The sequence below is a fragment of the Amphibalanus amphitrite genome, unplaced genomic scaffold (genome assembly GCF_019059575.1).
Source record: "Amphibalanus amphitrite isolate SeventyFive unplaced genomic scaffold, NRLGWU_Aamphi_draft 000106F_arrow, whole genome shotgun sequence".
Taxonomy (NCBI): domain Eukaryota; kingdom Metazoa; phylum Arthropoda; class Thecostraca; order Balanomorpha; family Balanidae; genus Amphibalanus; species Amphibalanus amphitrite.
The window spans coordinates 1051888-1069031 of NW_024881601.1; the positions used below are offsets into that span (position 1 = coordinate 1051888).

The 17144-nt window shown below is 48.7% G+C and overlaps 1 protein-coding gene across 1 annotated transcript; it reads right to left on the reverse strand.

Annotated features, from left to right (window-relative positions):
- Positions 1–8121: 8121 nt before the first annotated feature.
- LOC122380795 lies at positions 8122–11722 on the reverse strand. The gene is made up of 6 exons (XM_043364264.1): positions 11261–11722; positions 10540–10660; positions 10194–10337; positions 9712–9849; positions 8807–9013; positions 8122–8529 (listed from the first exon to the last, which is right to left on the reverse strand). Exons 1-6 carry the CDS (start codon positions 11371–11373, stop codon positions 8407–8409), a joined length of 846 nt encoding a protein of 281 aa, XP_043220199.1. The 5' UTR covers positions 11374–11722; the 3' UTR covers positions 8122–8406.
- Between the last annotated feature and the right edge of the window lie 5422 nt (positions 11723–17144).

The window sequence follows — 17144 nt, forward strand, 5'->3', positions numbered from 1 at the left end:
TTAAGCTGGCAGAAATCGTTTTTTTCTAATAAAGTTCGTTGGAAAATGAAAATTTTTAACATGGAAAGTCAATGGGAGCGTTTTTATTCCTCTATAACTTTTATCTTTAGTAAGACATATAGGTGAAAAGTTAATATAATATACAACTTCTGATGCTCTTTCCACTGGTGCATAGAACGTCACTGCACGATGTGCCGTTTTTAAGAAAAGCTGTAAAAAATCAGGGCTCGACTGTGACTTGAACCCAACCACATTAGAGTATACGAACAGGTGAAGGGGACACCTCCCATGTGCGGACGCGACGCTGAATATTGCTAATTATTAGCAGTCGGCCGCACTGGGGGCGCCTTTGCAAAGCTTATATCTCCACAACCACTTGACCGATTCACTTGCGGTCTTTTGTGTGGGATAGCTTCTTCCTTTCTCACACGTAGTGTGCTACCCTCGATACGTATGGGTGACCCCTAATGCACGTGCCACGTGCAAAACGAAGAGGTGTCAGTTCGGTAACAAGTCTAATAACTCTGTAGTTAGTTTGCCGATTGCACTGATATTTGGCATGGATGTAGGCACCCGCCGTGCAATGCATTTCCATGTGTCACGGTTGGGGTGCCGCTGCACGTGCGCACGGGCAGGGTGACGCTTCCAGATCTCGAGAACGGCTGGGCCAATTGTGATCAAACTTGGCACACCGTTAGGGATCGGCGAGTAGGGTGCCGTGCACAAGTCAGATGGGACCCAGTTTGCACGTGCGCACGTGCAGGCTGACGCTTCCATATCTCAAGAACGGCTGGACCGACTGTGCTCAAATTTGGCATACCACTAGAGACTGGTTAGTAGGGTGCCGTGCACAAGTCAGTAAGTATGGATTTTCATGTGCCACGGTTGGGGTACAACTGCACGTGCGCACGTGTAGGGGTCGTTTCCAGATCTTGGAAACGGCTGGGCCGAATGCGATTAAATTTGGTACACCGCTAGAGACCGGCGAATAGAGTGCCGTGCACAAGTCAGTTGGGACCCAGCCTGCACGTGCGCACGTGCAGGGTGCCGCTTCAAGATCTCGAAAACGGCCGGGCCGATTGCACCCAAATTTTTCACACCGCTCTAGACGGGCGAATAGGGTGCCGTGCACGTCAGTTTTTAGCACACCCACTCCGGTCTGCACGTGCAAGGCTCATATCCTCTCGTTTGGCGGGTGGCGTTTTTGCGGCGTTACAGAGGTGCTTGCTCAAACAACCTGCGGTCCCGCGATGCGGAGCCCAGCATCGCAGATGCTGGTAACCGCAGGTTGTTTGAAAAGACAAACACTATTCGTTAGAATTGTGTTTTTCTATTGAAAAACAACCGGAGCGGTCGTTGTCCGGGGTATGTTTTGCAAGTCTGGCCGCGAATCAGTACAACTTGACGGGGGCCTAGACGAAATGTACAATCTTCGTAAAAAGTTCAGTGTATGGGCTCCCGGAGGCGATCTACCTGATGGCAGCGGTCGCTACTCGCTTAAAACCTCGTGGCACGTGGCACGTGCGATTCCATTTTCCCCATGTTAAGTCAACGGGGTTTTGGACACTTTTTGCGCGATCGCCAATAGCGGAAAAACGAGCCAAGGAAGAGGTGGTTTTCTTCCCAGCATTTTATGGCAAACACGTTTGGGTACACGCCAGTGTGCGCTGTATACCCCTCAGAATCTCGGAACGTGTCTTTGCCCGAGGTCAAAGTTGGAATTTTGCTGTGTCCCATGTTAAGTCAATGGACGGCGATGCCGAGACTTTGCAGAGACATTTTCATTCGATCTTTGTACAAAATTTTAGAGATAGATTTCGCCCAAACTCTTATATCTTGTAGAGGAAAGAGCATAGTACATACCGTTATGCTTCGTTAAGCTGGCAGAACTCATTTTTTCTTATAAAGTTAATTTGAAATTTAAAATTTTTAACATGGAAAGTCAATGGGAGCGTCTTTGTTGCATAATAACTTTTTACGTTGCAGATATACCAAAGTGAAAAGTTAATAAAATATACAACTTTCGATGCTCTTTCCAACAATGTATAGAACGTCACTGCACGATGTGCCGTTTTTAAGAAAAGCTGTAAAAAATCAGGGCTCGACTGTGACTTGAACCCAACCACATTAGAGTATACGAACAGGTGACGGCGATACCTCCCGTGTGCGGATGCGACACTGATTATTGCTAAATATTAGCATTCGGCCGCCTTGGGGGCGCCTTGCAAAGCTTCTATCTCCACAACTACTTGACCAATTCACTCGCGGTCTTTTGTGTGGGATAGCTTCTTCCTTTCTTACACGTAGTGTGCTATTCTCGATGCGTATGGGTGACCCCTAATGCACGTGCCACGTGCAAAACGATGAGAAGTCAGTTCAGTAACAAGTCTAATAACTCTGTAGTTATTTTGCCGTTTGTGCTGGTACTTGGCATGGATGTTGGCACGCACCCGGCAATGCATTTCCATGTGTCACGGTTGGGGTGCCGCTGCACGTGCGCACGGCCAGGGTGACGCTTCCAGATCTCGAGAACGGCCGGGCCGATTGTGATCAAAGTTGGCACACCGTTAGGGATCGGCGAGTAGGGTGCCGTGCACAAGTCACATGGGACCCATTTGGCACGTGCGCACGTGCAGGCTGACGCTTCCAGATCTCAAGAACGGCTGGACAGACTGTGCTCAAATTTGGCATACCACTAGAGACTGGTTAGTAGGGTGCCGTGCACAAGTCAGTAAGTATGTATTTTCATGTGCCGCGGTTGGGGTGCAGCTGCACGTGCGCACGTGTAGGGGTCGTTTCCCGATCTTGGAAACGGTTGGGCCGATTCATATTATATTTGGTACATCGCTAGAAACCGGCGAATAGGGTGCCGTGCACAAGTCAATTGGGGCCCAGGCTGCACGTGCGCACGTGCAGGGTGTCGCTTCCAGATCTCGAAAACGGCCGGGTCGATTGCACTCAAATTTGGCACACCGCTATAGACCGGCGAATAGGGTGCCGTGCACGTCAGTCCGTAGCACACCGACTCCGGTCTGCACGTGCAAGGCTCATCCTCTCGTTTGGCGGCGGGCGTTTTTGCTGCGTTTACAAAGGTGCTTGCTCAAACAACCTGCGGTCCCGCGATGCGGAGCCCAGCATCGCAGATGCTGGTAACCGCAGGTTGTTTGAAAAGACAAACACTATTCGTTAGAATTGTGTTTTTCTATTGAAAAACAACCGGAGCGGTCGTTCTCCGGGCTATGTTTTGCAAGTCTGGCCGCGAATTGGGGCAACTTGAGCGGGGCCTAGACGAAATGTACAATCTTCGTAAAAATAACCGCAGGTTGTTTGAAAAGACAAACACTATTCGTTAGAATTGTGTTTTTCTATTGAAAAACAACCGGAGCGGTCGTTCTCCGGGCTATGTTTTGCAAGTCTGGCCGCGAATTGGGGCAACTTGAGCGGGGCCTAGACGAAATGTACAATCTTCGTAAAAAGTTCAGTGTATGGGCTCCCGTAGGCGATCTACCTGATGGCACCGGTCGCTACTCGCTAAGAAGTTTTTTGCGCGTGGCACGTGCGATTCCATTTTCGCCCATGTTAAGTCAATGGGGTTTTGGACACTTTTTGCGCGATCGCTAATAGCGGGAAAACGAGCCAAGAAGGAGGTGGTTTTCTTCCCAGCATTTTATGGCAAACACGTTCAGGTACACGCTCGTGTGCGCCGTATACCCGCCAGAATCTCGTGGCACGTGGCACGTGCGAATTCTTTTCCCCATGTTAAGTCAACGGGGTTTTGGACACTTTTTGCGCGATCGCCAATGGCGGGAAAACGAGCCAAGGAAGAGGTGGGTTTCTTCCCAGCATTTTATGGCAAACACGTTCCGGTACACGCCCGTGTGCGCCGTATACCCGCCAGAATCTCGCAACACCTCTATGCACAAGGTCAAAGTTGGAATTTTGCTGTGTCCCATGTTAAGTCAATGGACGGCGATGCCGAGACTTTGCAGAAACATTTTCATTCGTTCATTGTACAAAATTTTAGAGATAGAATTTGCCCAAACTCTTATAGCTTGTACAGGAAAGAGCGTAGTACATGCTGGTATGCTTCGTTAAGCTGGCAGAAATCGTTTTTTTTCTAATAAAGTTCGTTGGAAAATGAAAATTTTTAACATGGAAAGTCAATGGGAGCGTTTTTATTCCTCTATAACTTTTATCTTTAGTAAGACATATAGGTGAAAAGTTAATATAATATACAACTTCTGATGCTCTTTCCACTGGTGCATAGAACGTCACTGCACGATGTGCCGTTTTTAAGAAAAGCTGTAAAAAATCAGGGCTCGACTGTGACTTGAACCCAACCACATTAGAGTATACGAACAGGTGAAGGGGACACCTCCCATGTGCGGACGCGACGCTGAATATTGCTAATTATTAGCAGTCGGCCGCACTGGGGGCGCCTTTGCAAAGCTTATATCTCCACAACCACTTGACCGATTCACTTGCGGTCTTTTGTGTGGGATAGCTTCTTCCTTTCTCACACGTAGTGTGCTACCCTCGATACGTATGGGTGACCCCTAATGCACGTGCCACGTGCAAAACGAAGAGGTGTCAGTTCGGTAACAAGTCTAATAACTCTGTAGTTAGTTTGCCGATTGCACTGATATTTGGCATGGATGTAGGCACCCGCCGTGCAATGCATTTCCATGTGTCACGGTTGGGGTGCCGCTGCACGTGCGCACGGGCAGGGTGACGCTTCCAGATCTCGAGAACGGCTGGGCCAATTGTGATCAAACTTGGCACACCGTTAGGGATCGGCGAGTAGGGTGCCGTGCACAAGTCAGATGGGACCCAGTTTGCACGTGCGCACGTGCAGGCTGACGCTTCCATATCTCAAGAACGGCTGGACCGACTGTGCTCAAATTTGGCATACCACTAGAGACTGGTTAGTAGGGTGCCGTGCACAAGTCAGTAAGTATGGATTTTCATGTGCCACGGTTGGGGTACAACTGCACGTGCGCACGTGTAGGGGTCGTTTCCAGATCTTGGAAACGGCTGGGCCGAATGCGATTAAATTTGGTACACCGCTAGAGACCGGCGAATAGAGTGCCGTGCACAAGTCAGTTGGGACCCAGCCTGCACGTGCGCACGTGCAGGGTGCCGCTTCAAGATCTCGAAAACGGCCGGGCCGATTGCACCCAAATTTTTCACACCGCTCTAGACGGGCGAATAGGGTGCCGTGCACGTCAGTTTTTAGCACACCCACTCCGGTCTGCACGTGCAAGGCTCATATCCTCTCGTTTGGCGGGTGGCGTTTTTGCGGCGTTACAGAGGTGCTTGCTCAAACAACCTGCGGTCCCGCGATGCGGAGCCCAGCATCGCAGATGCTGGTAACCGCAGGTTGTTTGAAAAGACAAACACTATTCGTTAGAATTGTGTTTTTCTATTGAAAAACAACCGGAGCGGTCGTTCTCCGGGCTATGTTTTGCAAGTCTGGCCGCGAATCGAGACATCTTGAGTCTGGCCTAAACGAATCGCTCAATCTTGGTAAAAATTTCAGGGTATGGGCTCTCGGAGGCGATCTACCTGATGGCACCGGTCGCTACTCGCTAAGAAGTCTTTTGCGCGTGGCACGTGCGATTCCATTTTCCCCATGTTAAGTGAACGGGGTTTCGGACACTTTTTGCGCGATCGCCAATAGCGGGAAAACGAGCCAAGAAGGAGGTGGTTTTCTTCCCAGCATTTTATGGCAAACACGTTCCGGTACACGCCCGTGTGCGCCGTATACCCGCCAGAATCTCGTGGCACGTGGCACGTGCGATTCCATTTTCCCCATGTTAAGTCAACGGGGTTTTGGACATTTTTTGCGCGATCGCGAATGGCGGGAAAACGAGCCAAGGAAGAGGTGGTTTTCTTCCCAGCATTTTATGGCAAACACGTTTGGGTACACGCCAGTGTGCGCTGTATACCCCTCAGAATCTCGGAACGTGTCTTTGCACTAGATCAAAGTTGGAATTTTGCTGTGTCCCATGTTAAGTCAATGGACGGCGATGCCGAGACTTTGCAGAGACATTTTCATTCGTTCATTGTACAAAATTTTAGAGATAGAATTTGCCCAAACTCTTATAGCTTGTACAGGAAAGAGCGTAGTACATGCTGGTATGCTTCCTTAAGCTGGCAGAAATCGTTTTTTCTAATAAAGTTTGTTGGAAAATGAAAATTTTTAACATGGAAAGTCAATGGGAGCGTCTTTATTCCTCTATAACTTTTATCTTTAGTAAGACATATAGGTGAAAAGCTAATATAATATACAACTTCTGATGCTCTTTCCACTGGTGCATAGAACGTCACTGCACGATGTGCCGTTTTTAAGAAAAGCTGTAAAAAATCAGGGCTCGACTGTGACTTGAACCCAACCACATTAGAGTATACGAACAGGTGAAGGTATTAGAGCGTGGAAAGCTGCGTCGAAATGCCCCTCCCACCTCCGTCTCGCTGTGTAATGATAGGAACACACCGTCACGGCACTGCTTACCAATTCCGATAGTCACTCAGACTGTCACCATGTATTTTATTGTTTATCTGTTTGTTTGCTTGCTTGTTTTTGTGTTTGTTTACCTTTGGCGAATTATGCCCTTTCGGACAATAAACACTAAGCACCGACTATGCAGAGTGGTGTACTGAAGTACAGGAGCTCCTCTTACATAAGGCGACATGCAGTAAGCCGTAAGGGGCGCTATCAGCTGTGTTCATGTTTAACCCACAAGCCGCTGGGGGGGGGGGGCATAAAGTTGCCCCCCTTTACGTTTTGTGGAATATCTCCGAAACCTGATGAGCTACGAACGTGAAACTTGGCATAGCTTCAAGTGAATACCTACGCAATATTTGTGGGAAGTTGGTACACTTCCATCTAGTTCCTGACCAATAATCGGCCCTTTATATTCGGTCCCATGTATCTGATATATCATGAAGAAACTGCGAGTCGCAAATCTATAATTTGACTTATGACGTCACTGTGACGTCATTTCAAATGATATCGACACCAAATTTAGACACAACCTTCGCTATGTATTCAGGAAAGTGTGTGCAAAGTTTGATTATATATGTTGTTGTTGAGCTGGGACGGATTCATTTGGTAAAATATTGTTCAAACACCAGCTTTAAGTTTTTATTGGGAGCTTTCGGAAGCGTTACAGCTTCCTTCGTCAGCCTTGGAAAGAATTCTTTAAGTACAAAACAATTCAAAATTCAAAAAACGCCACTTAAACTTAAAGTGGCGCAGATATTCGAGAAAAGCTCGTTTCGTAAATCGTAGCGTTCCACTTCGTTGACGAACTCGCGTACATGAATAAGCACAATAAAACAAAATACACCGAATGAACAAATGAACTATCATTTAGTCGCCTAGGGGAGATGTGAAAGTCTTAGCTTACGAGTCTGACTGGAGGAAACGAAAAATCAAGGAGGGCATTTTTATCGACAAGGCGAGAGGAGATGTGCTGAATGTGAAACCTGGTGTCATGGTGGCAGATGTGTATCGAGTGCTCGGCTAGGCGACTAAATGATAGTTCATTTGTTCATTCGGTGTATTTTGTTTTATTGTGCTTATTCATGTACGCGAATTCGTCAACGAAGTGGAACGCTACGATTTACGAAACGAGCTTTTCTCGAATATCTGCGCCACTTTAAGTTTAAGTGGCGTTTTTTTGAATTTTGAATTGTTTTGTACTTACGTGTTTATCTGTCTTTTTAAGAATTCTATCCAAGGCTGACGAAGGAAGCTGTAACGCTTCCGAAAGCTCCCAATAAAAACTTAAAGCTGGTGTTTGAACAATATTTTACCAAGTGTGCAAAGTTTCGCTTCTCTATCTCTTCGCGTTGCGACGATATCGTCGCAGAAGTAAAGGGGGGCAACTATGTATATGCCCCCCCCCCAGCGGCCGGCGGGTGGCGCGGAGGCCCAGCGGCCGCCGGGTTAAAAAGGTTTTCATCTTTTGGAATTGTATTCGACATTTTATGGTTAGTGTGTTAAAAAGGAAACAACCACATTTCGTAGTTCCTATCGTACGAAATGTCATTCTATGCATACTTATAGGCATTTCATTTTTATTTTCTTACTGCAAACAACGATGCACATTGATGGTACTTGGTGAGCGAAAACACCGAAAGTGTAGCGAACAGTACCGCCCGCTCAATGAGGATTAGGTTAGCAAGATTTGGTGTGCAGCTTGCAAGCCTGCGCAACGCTTTTCAAACGGGCTTCAAACACCGATTAGGTCCATTGCATTAGGTCCATTGCTCCCTTATCACACTGTTGATTCCTCAGCGACTGTCTCGAATAGAAGCTGACCTGATCTGACCGACCTGATTTTGACGTGTCAGGTCAGTTCAGGTCAGGTCCGGGCTCGATCCATTGTTGGTATTTTTTCAGCCGATTCTCGGCGGTCGGCTGACCTTTTCCTGTTCGTCGGCCTCCTGTAGCTCCCTCTGGCCGGCCTCGGAGGAGGCCTCGCAGATGGCGCTGCCGGCGCTCTGCACCAGCAGCAGGTCCTGCAGGGGGCGCCACAGCGGTCAGACACCCACCATTAGCAGGTCATGGGGGCACCACAGTCAGAACTCTGACACTAAACCGGCGCTCTTGGGTTCTGAGTGAACCACAATCGTCAGTTAAACACTAAACCGGCTCTCTGGGTCCTGGAGGCGCCACGCAGTCATCACAGGTCCGCTACGTCAGATCGAGACGCAGAAACCAATTAGCTCTCCTACCGCTGCTCCCAATCACCCTCCCATTCCCACTCCTAGCGTCCTCACACCGCTGTGACGTCACCTGGAGCTGACTGAGCGCGAAGTTCTCGCTGAGTGTGAGCGAGGACGCAATCTTGTGCAGGTGGAAGACGAGCGTCTCCCATGTGAGGCCGCCGAGCGCCTTCTCCTCGTCCATGCTGGTCTTCCAGTCATCCTCCTCGCGCACGTGCTGCTTGAGCGCCGCCTCAGCCACCGGGTCTAGCGGGGTGTCGCCCAGCCGGGCCTCCAGCTGATGACGTCACAGGGGGTACGGTGGTCACTGGTCAGTCACTGGGTCCAGCGGGGTGTCGCCCAGCCGGGCCTCCAGCTGATGACGTCACAGCGGGTACGGTGGTCACTGCTCAGTCACCGGGTCCAGCGGGGTGTCGCCCAGCCGGGCCTCCAGCTAATGACGTCACAGGGGGTACGGAGGTCAGCCACCGGGTCCAGCGGGGTGTCGCCCAGCCGGGCCTCCAGCTGATGACGTCACAGGGGGTACGGAGGTCAGTCATCGGGTCCAGCGGGGTGTCGCCCAGCCGGGCCTCCAGCTGATGACGTCACAGGGGGTACGGTGGTCAGTGGTCAGCCACTGGGTGCAGCGGGGTGTCGTCCAGCCGGGCCTCCAGCTGATGACGTCACAGTGGGTACGGAGGTCAGCCCGACTGCCGGCTCTGGTAGACACGATTGTGCTTGTGACACGGTTTCCGAATTAATTATAGATGCATGCCTGGCCCTGATGACAAAGCTTTTCAGCTTAAATGGGATGTCATCCCTTGACCTGATGCCTATACCAGACGGCCATGCACATCCTTCCCGATGCGCAACCTTCCCTTTCTGCAACGCTCGGGACGCCACCTACACCTGATGTCTATAAAGACCGTCAGAGCCTTCTCCCAATATGCTATCCCCTACTGCATCGCTCGTGGCGCCACCTACACTCATACACACCTCCTCGAAGGTGGGCTTGTTGAGCGTGCGGCCAGTGTGCACGAGCAGCTCCCAGACTGCCAGCAGACAGCTGTCGGCCACCACAGTGGGCACAATCTCCTCCTCAATGTAGGCCGCCTTCACCTGGTCCTGCTTCAGCTGCCGGTGGTAGGAGAGTGAACGCTGAGCGACAGTGGAGGGATTGGACTGGAGTACAATCTTCGGAATGTTTGAGGCGAGGTGTTAGTATAGATGCTAGACTGTCAGTCCCGAAACGTTGTTGAATAATTATATCTCAACTCAAGACGGAGACGGAACTCTGAATAACATCCATATTCCATAGTATACCGGGGTAGTTCGATAATGAATATGGAAACTCTTGTCCGAATAAAAGACTGTGTTTATCAGTTATCACGTAAAAACAAAAGTGATCTAATGCCCAAGATATCAGCATTATTGGAAAGTCGATGCTGACGCAGGTCGACCCTAACCATCCTCCTTACCTTGTACTTGCCCTCCTGCATAGCGACGGAGGCGACTGTGGCCAGCTCGTCGACGATGACATCGGCCAGAAACTCGTCGAGCACCTCCAGCTGGAACGATTTGTTCTGCAGCCAGTGGTCCATCCGCTTCCGGGCGCGGATCTCCTGCAATGGGGCGAACCCAGACAGTACAGAGCATGAGTACCTACTACACATCGCGGGGCATTGGTGCTTCAGCTTCACCCCACAAACGCGTTCGGAAAAAAAATGCAAGTCACATAAAGTACTATACTGCATAATATACTGCACTCTGCAAACACTTAACAAGTTTGTCAGAAAACGTTAGTTCATACATCAAGTTAGGTACCTCCAAGCTTTCCCAGGGTTTTTCGGCGGGCCGAGGCAGGGTAGCAGTCGCCGTAATGAAGTATGGCATTGGGTGCTCTTCATCGTCGTCAAGCTTTGGAAGGTACTCAGTTTGGCCCGTCCTGAAAGTAAGTCAAAACAATTAGCAGCTGTATAGTTTTGTTTTAATTGTTCACAAAAACCATGCTTATTTGACCCACAGGGTCTACCTACATGTATACCTACCCCGTAGGTAGAGCCTACAACTCCGTGCATAAATGTAATTATTCGACTGTCATAACTTTCAAACTTATAATGGAGGTCAAGTCTGGATGTAACGTCTAATGAAAAAAATTAAGCAATCACTATTTGATATTCCATAAGCTCAATGCCAAGACGCGAGATAGCTTGTACTTCTACCGACAGGTGGCACTAGCGTCAGACGCCGGAAGTTATGCTGTGCCGCAGTGCCTCCGGCAGCGATAAACAGTTATAGGGCCTTAGCTATGAAATTAAAAGCATGCATTGCAAATTGCAATATGCATTTAGGTATGTGCACGGAGATCATGAAGGTAATTGAGGAATGAGGATCATGGTGGATTCAATAAGATGTGAGCAGAAAATGCAATAATGAAAAAATAAAAGAATACCTATCAACGCACTGCAGGGTAACATGACTGGAATAACCTACACTGCGGCCAGTTAGATTAGTGAATGTATGAAGCTTCACGCATGCTGCGTACCCGGAATAAAGCGTGGACTGAGAGATTGCCCTCTTCGCATTTTCCTCCTCTCTTAGTTTCTCCTTATCCAGAGGCTCAAGTTTTGCAGAGTTTGGATTTCTCTTCAGCACCATTTTGTCATACGTTGGTTGGCTCTTTTGAGATCCTTAGGCTGAATTGGCCCAAAACGCACACTTCCCTGGAATTGTTTGCGTCTGCCCTTCGGAAGTGACCTTCAAGCTTCAGATATTGATACCTTCCAGGAGAATGCTCTGCCGAGAGCGCGTCGATGGTCGATGCTATCAGCAGCTGGCTGACCTGTCTGCTGGTCGCCCCAGCTCTCTGTCAGTGCCGCCGTGGCGTCACCCCGTCCCTCGGGGTCACCTTGGCGGCCTGTGCGGCGCCGTCCAGTCGCCGGCTGACGTTCGCGCGCCCCACCGTCCGCGGCTCGGCCGCACGCAGAGGGTACCTGGCGCCGGCCCGGCGCCGGCTCCGACACGACGCGACCGACAGGTGAGGCGGCGACTGGCTACTATCCGGCGCCCGCGCGTCGCGGTCGATGGCGGACCTTCGCTCCACACGGCGTTGCTCGGGAACGACGTCGTCGCTAGCGACGCTGGCCTACCTGTCGGCGTGTTTTGCCGCAGTTCCCGGCCGGGCCGGCGCCACCGCTGGCGCCAGGCCCGCGGGTATGAATGACCGCTGTGACCTTTCGTCTACCGTTCACGACGGGGCTGCTTTGTGACTGTCGATAATGCAAGTTTGATGGCATGCACGCAACCGAAGGTCGGGTAGCTTCGTGCGTAGTAGCGGTGACGCACGGGGCTGCACACCGTTAGATAAGATTTTGCTGACTGCGAACTGGAAGACTGAAAGTTTTTTCGTAAAATGGGCAGCTGTTTGCCGATGAACGAGAGCAAGAAAACTAGATATGTTTCATTTTTACTTAATATTTTCCTATTCGCACAAAGAATTGGTTTGACACTTTACCAGCAACAAAACATTCGTTTTATTTTAAGCATAGCTGCAAAACGTTTACTTTCATAAACAATCTGGATTGCAAACCACAATCAAAAGTTCATTATTAGGCCACGGAGCTAATCATGCTTTGTCAACCGTGAGAGCAAGGCAAATGTCCTGTCAAGAATGTCATGTGTCCTCGGCGATTGAGCGGCGTCCAGCGCATCAATTGATATCGCGAATACCGACGGAAACTTCCGGCGGCCTTGTACGCGTATTTTCAGCGACGTCTTTTTGATGTGCACCGATATCGATTTTAAAAGACGGTGCACCGTAATGCTCGTTATTCAGCGGGGCCTGCTAGTCAGGCGAAGGTTGTGTTGTGCAGCGCGCACAGCAGGCGTGGTTCTGGAGTAAGTTCAGTTCAATCAAATGAGCTGGGAAGTTAATTAACCCTCGCCCCGTTTGGGGGCCATTTTGGCCCCCCTGTGGTTTTTCCTGAATAGCAAGAAAACGGCGGCGCGCAGCGCAGCCAAATTTTCAGTACCTTCCCGGGCATCAATTTGACACCTTCACACTAAATTTCAAGTCTTAGGTCACCTTAGGTCAGGAGTTATTGAGGTCAAACTGAGGTCATGTTTGAGCAAAAATGAGCAAAAAACATGCAATCTTGAAACGCTCACCAAATCTACAGTTATCAAGCAATTTCAAAGTTCTTTATATGGTCTAGTAGACAAAACGCGGCACTACAAAACTGCTATCTCGGATTTTCAAAATTTTGGGTTTTTGACCCCAAAAAATTCAAAAAATTGATTTTTTTAGAAAAACTTTAAAAAATCAAAAAAAAATTCCGAATTTCGAAAAACCGGAATATATGTGATAGTCCCTGCGCTCTTCTATATACATACCGAATTTCAGATCGATATACCGTTTTTTTGGCCAAGTTATAGCGAAAAAACTGTTCAAAAATGATGACGTCAAATTTTTGAACTCAAGTTTTAGCGATTCTAGACCACGTACGGGAAAACAAAGACCACCATTGAACTCCCCGTGACGAGCTGCATCGATTCGATAGGGGAGAGCGGGGCCAGTTGAACCACTTTTTATATATTGACATGCACAGCGAGACCTAGTTGTCATATCGAAAAATGCACAATGCCATGAAAAAATATGCTCTTTTGGCTTTATTTTAAGATATGTAAAATTATGTTTCAAACGTATTTTGCTGCCAAACGCATGCTTATAAAACAGCTCTACGCCCGTTTCAAATGACCCCGATGCGAGGGGCAATTTAACCAGCCCATGGGGTCAATTGCACCTATCCAATGGGATGTTTTCCCCTTTAAGGCCACTTTCTTAATGAGATATTTTGTGCGGTTTATTTTTCCAAATGCTACATTCAATAGGTCGTTGGAAAGCTAAAAGTGCAAAGTTCCTCATAATAGGTGAAATAAAGTACATAGACTATGGTAAAATGGGCGGATGAGAAAAATGAGAAATATATCAGGCTATAGTGTGCTTTCAAGCAAAAGGCTGGAGAAAAGGGGGTAAAAAATTGAGCTCTATTAAACTACCATTTCAGTTTAAAAGCTCATTTAAAAGGTGGACTATTTCCTTTAATGTTTACAGCCCCTGAACAATAACCATTGCAAAGGTCACCGGGGTCCATTGAAACGGCCTGTGGCCCTGTTTCAACAGACCCTCAGAGAAGCGTTTCAATTGACCCCATCCGCTCCCGCCATCTCGCACGCGCCGTAAAGCACATGTCAAACGAGCTGGAGGGACGGCATCATGCTGAATGAAGGGCCAAATAAGGTGTTATTCCGGAGCCAGGAGTTCTTCTTTCAGCAAACAAAGGTATATGAGATATCACAAAATATTCATAAGAACGATTTCTCCCAAACGCCCCTCAAAAACACAAAAACAAGTGTCAAATCAAAATTACCGTCCGTTTGCCGCCCAAACGCCGTTGACAAAGGAAGTGGTCGAGCGCGGATGCGCAGTGGTGTCGGCAACGCCATATGTTGCATACTGTTGAAAATAAAGCCGTGTTTCATCTGACCCCGTGTTTCAACTGGCCCCGCTCTCCCCTACCCATTTTATGCAAAAATATTAACTTTGAAATTTGACCTAATTTGACCTGACCTTGACCTGACCTTGACCAAAACGTGACCTAAGCTGGCCCCAAAGGCTGCCTGACCCACATAATCGCATTCGTCATGTAAAATGGACCATAAAACATGTATCACACGACACTTTCATATTGTGACCCCCCCCCCCCTCGTGACCTGACCTCTGTGACTTGACCTGGTATCAGTGACCTCAAATAGCAAAATATGTGTTTGAAGAACATTTCCCCATCGATCATTTTCAATGAAATGCATTTTACTCGATTTTACAACGCATTTCTTGAAATGCTTGTAAACGGTGAAAATTGGACCTTTGACCTGACCTGTGACGTTATCGGTTTGACCTAGGTCAATAAAATTGGGTCACAAGGTAGTTCCCTGATAGGGCTATCCAACACCGCTTGCCGCTTGTCGCTAGGTTGCGTGGTTCTCGAGATCTTAGGGGGGGGGGGCAAAATGCCCCCCCCCCCCCAACGGGGCGCGATGCTCGGCAGAGCCCAACGGGGCGCGGTTTAAATAAAGTCACAAATCGATATGTGGGATATAAATACTTATACTAAACGTTTCGAATCGACGGTGAATGTTTCATCACGCGCTTAAGAAAATTAAGATGACTAATCTGAGGTCAAGTTGATGGTTGGGACTTTTGAGGGCGAAATGAGTTTTGAGCGGCCCGACACCATTGACGGAATCCCGACATGATTCTGAGCGACCTTAGCGCAGCGAGGGATGCTTAAGATTATGACTATGAGGCTAAAGGGTATATCAACCCTCAGTTTTCGCAGCGGGCAACCAAGCATAAACATGTGCTCTAATCAACTCATCTTCGCAGAGACATATTTTATTTTCGGCCGCATGAAGCAATAAGCATAACGAAGCCAGGCATTATAGAACCGACCTTCTACAGCTACCAAACGCATACGGGCCCACCTGAAACGGCCTGCATAAGAGACAATAATAGGCAGAATCATTGCATAAGCGTCCGCCTATGCCTACGATCTAATCCAAAATCAACTCTCTGTATAAATGCAAAGGAAGGTTAAATGCTATCATAACCAATCATACCTACATACTTCGATTGCCTATCATTTGGAAAACAGACGGTACCTATGTTACTTGTAAAATGCAGCATATGATACCCCGCTGACGTCTCCAACATGCCATTCAAACATTTCAGACGCTTGGGCACTCACTTTTTTTATAAATAACGGAGGATTTGGAGCCCAGTGGCGGATCCAGGGGGGGGGGGGGCAAAATGGGCATTTGCCCCTCCCAAACGGCATTATTTTAATATTACGCCTATGGACGAGGCTTGGTAAGAATCGATAAATTGTTATGGTTTGCCCCCCCCCCCCAAAAAAAAACTCTGAGTTGGATCCACCACTGTTAGAGCCTATACCCTTGGCTTTAAATAAACAGCCCTAGTCCCCACCCCATAACTGTGGCCTTTACATACTTTATAGGTACTGTGATATGAAGCTGTTCCGTGTCGATTCATACACCGTTCAAGCTGTTTTCTTACATCGAGATATAATCCAAATGACAACATTTAATTGCAATGCTATCTGAGTTATCATCACAAGGTGTTGATTGAAAGCGATCACAGGCGACGGCCACGGGCGCCATGGCCGTAGGAACCTCACGAAAAGTGTGTGTGTGTGTGGGGGGGGGGGGGGGTGGAGGCAGTGAAACTTCAATGTCACTTTGTGGGAGCCCCAATGCCCCTTTAATTTTTTTGCAGTTTTGTACTCATCTCACCCTGCTGAACCATTTCCTACTCTTAGTTTTGCATTTAAATAAAAAATAAGGATTTACTTCAAAATGGCTGAAAAGTGTGTATGTGTGTGTGTGGGGGGGGGGGGGGGCATGGCCCTCGCCCCCTGCTCCTACGCCTATGACGGGCTCGTCATAGCTAATCACATTTTATTCAAATTTCAACATCTGAGAGCTTATTCGGAATTCGGATGTTGGTTGTCGATTTATTGCACCTAAGGAGAGGTGACTGACAGAAATGGACATTGAACATAGAGTAATGAAGAACGCAAGGCCAAGGCCCTATATACCACGAAAATAAGGAAGGAAGGAAGAACGCACGAAAATAGGGATGACGTCCGGACCTGACCTGGAAGAATAAGCTCTCAGCACGTGCTGTGAGCATTCCTGCAATATAAAACATTTTGCAGAGAAATTCAATGCCGTCAGGCGTCAGCATTGTTCTTCTAAATCATCGCATGCATCGAGGCATCGTTCATTAAACGGGCTTAGGTATGCCTTCCTTATGAGTTATGAATATGGCTCCTAAAGGCTAATGCTTTTTTTTCTCTTACACACGCTCCAGAGATTCAGACGATCGTATTCGTGACCGAGGCCATCACGCTCTGGGCGGCAGTTTCCCAGTGGATGACGTCACGTCAGTGCTACGTCACAGCTGGGCTGACTCGGCCGTCAGCTGGCTACCGGACCGGTCGCGGGCCGCCGCTGCCGTGACCGTGAGCTCGCTGCTCGCTGCGCGACGGCTACCTGCCGTCGAGCCGCTCCGGCCGGCCGCCCGCACCTCTCCACCAGCGTGGGTGCAGCGGAACAGAGCTGGTCACGTGACCGGCCGCCGGCCGCTGCCGCCCGGGCCCAAGCCCCAAACCGCATCGATCGGACCGTGTGTGACGTCACACGCTGGATTTCCCAGAACATTTAGTGATGGTGCGGACCAAAAGGAGTCGATCTGGTTGGAGTATTTGTACCTTATTGAGCGCACAGCTCTACCGACTTTGTGGTTCACTGTGTTCAGAATTTTTCATTGTTCGTACACGGTATGTTAC

Coding starts and splice junctions, on each gene's coding strand:
- LOC122380795 (XM_043364264.1), bottom strand. CDS start 11,373: ATGGTGCTGAAGAGAAATCCAAACTCTGCAAAACTTGAGCCTCTGGAT. Junction 9,850..10,193: donor TGCAGGAGGGCAAGTACAAG/GTAAGGAGGATG, acceptor TACCACCGGCAG/CTGAAGCAGGACCAGGTGAA. Junction 8,530..8,806: donor TCGCGCTCAGTCAGCTCCAG/GTGACGTCACAG, acceptor CGCCCCCTGCAG/GACCTGCTGCTGGTGCAGAG.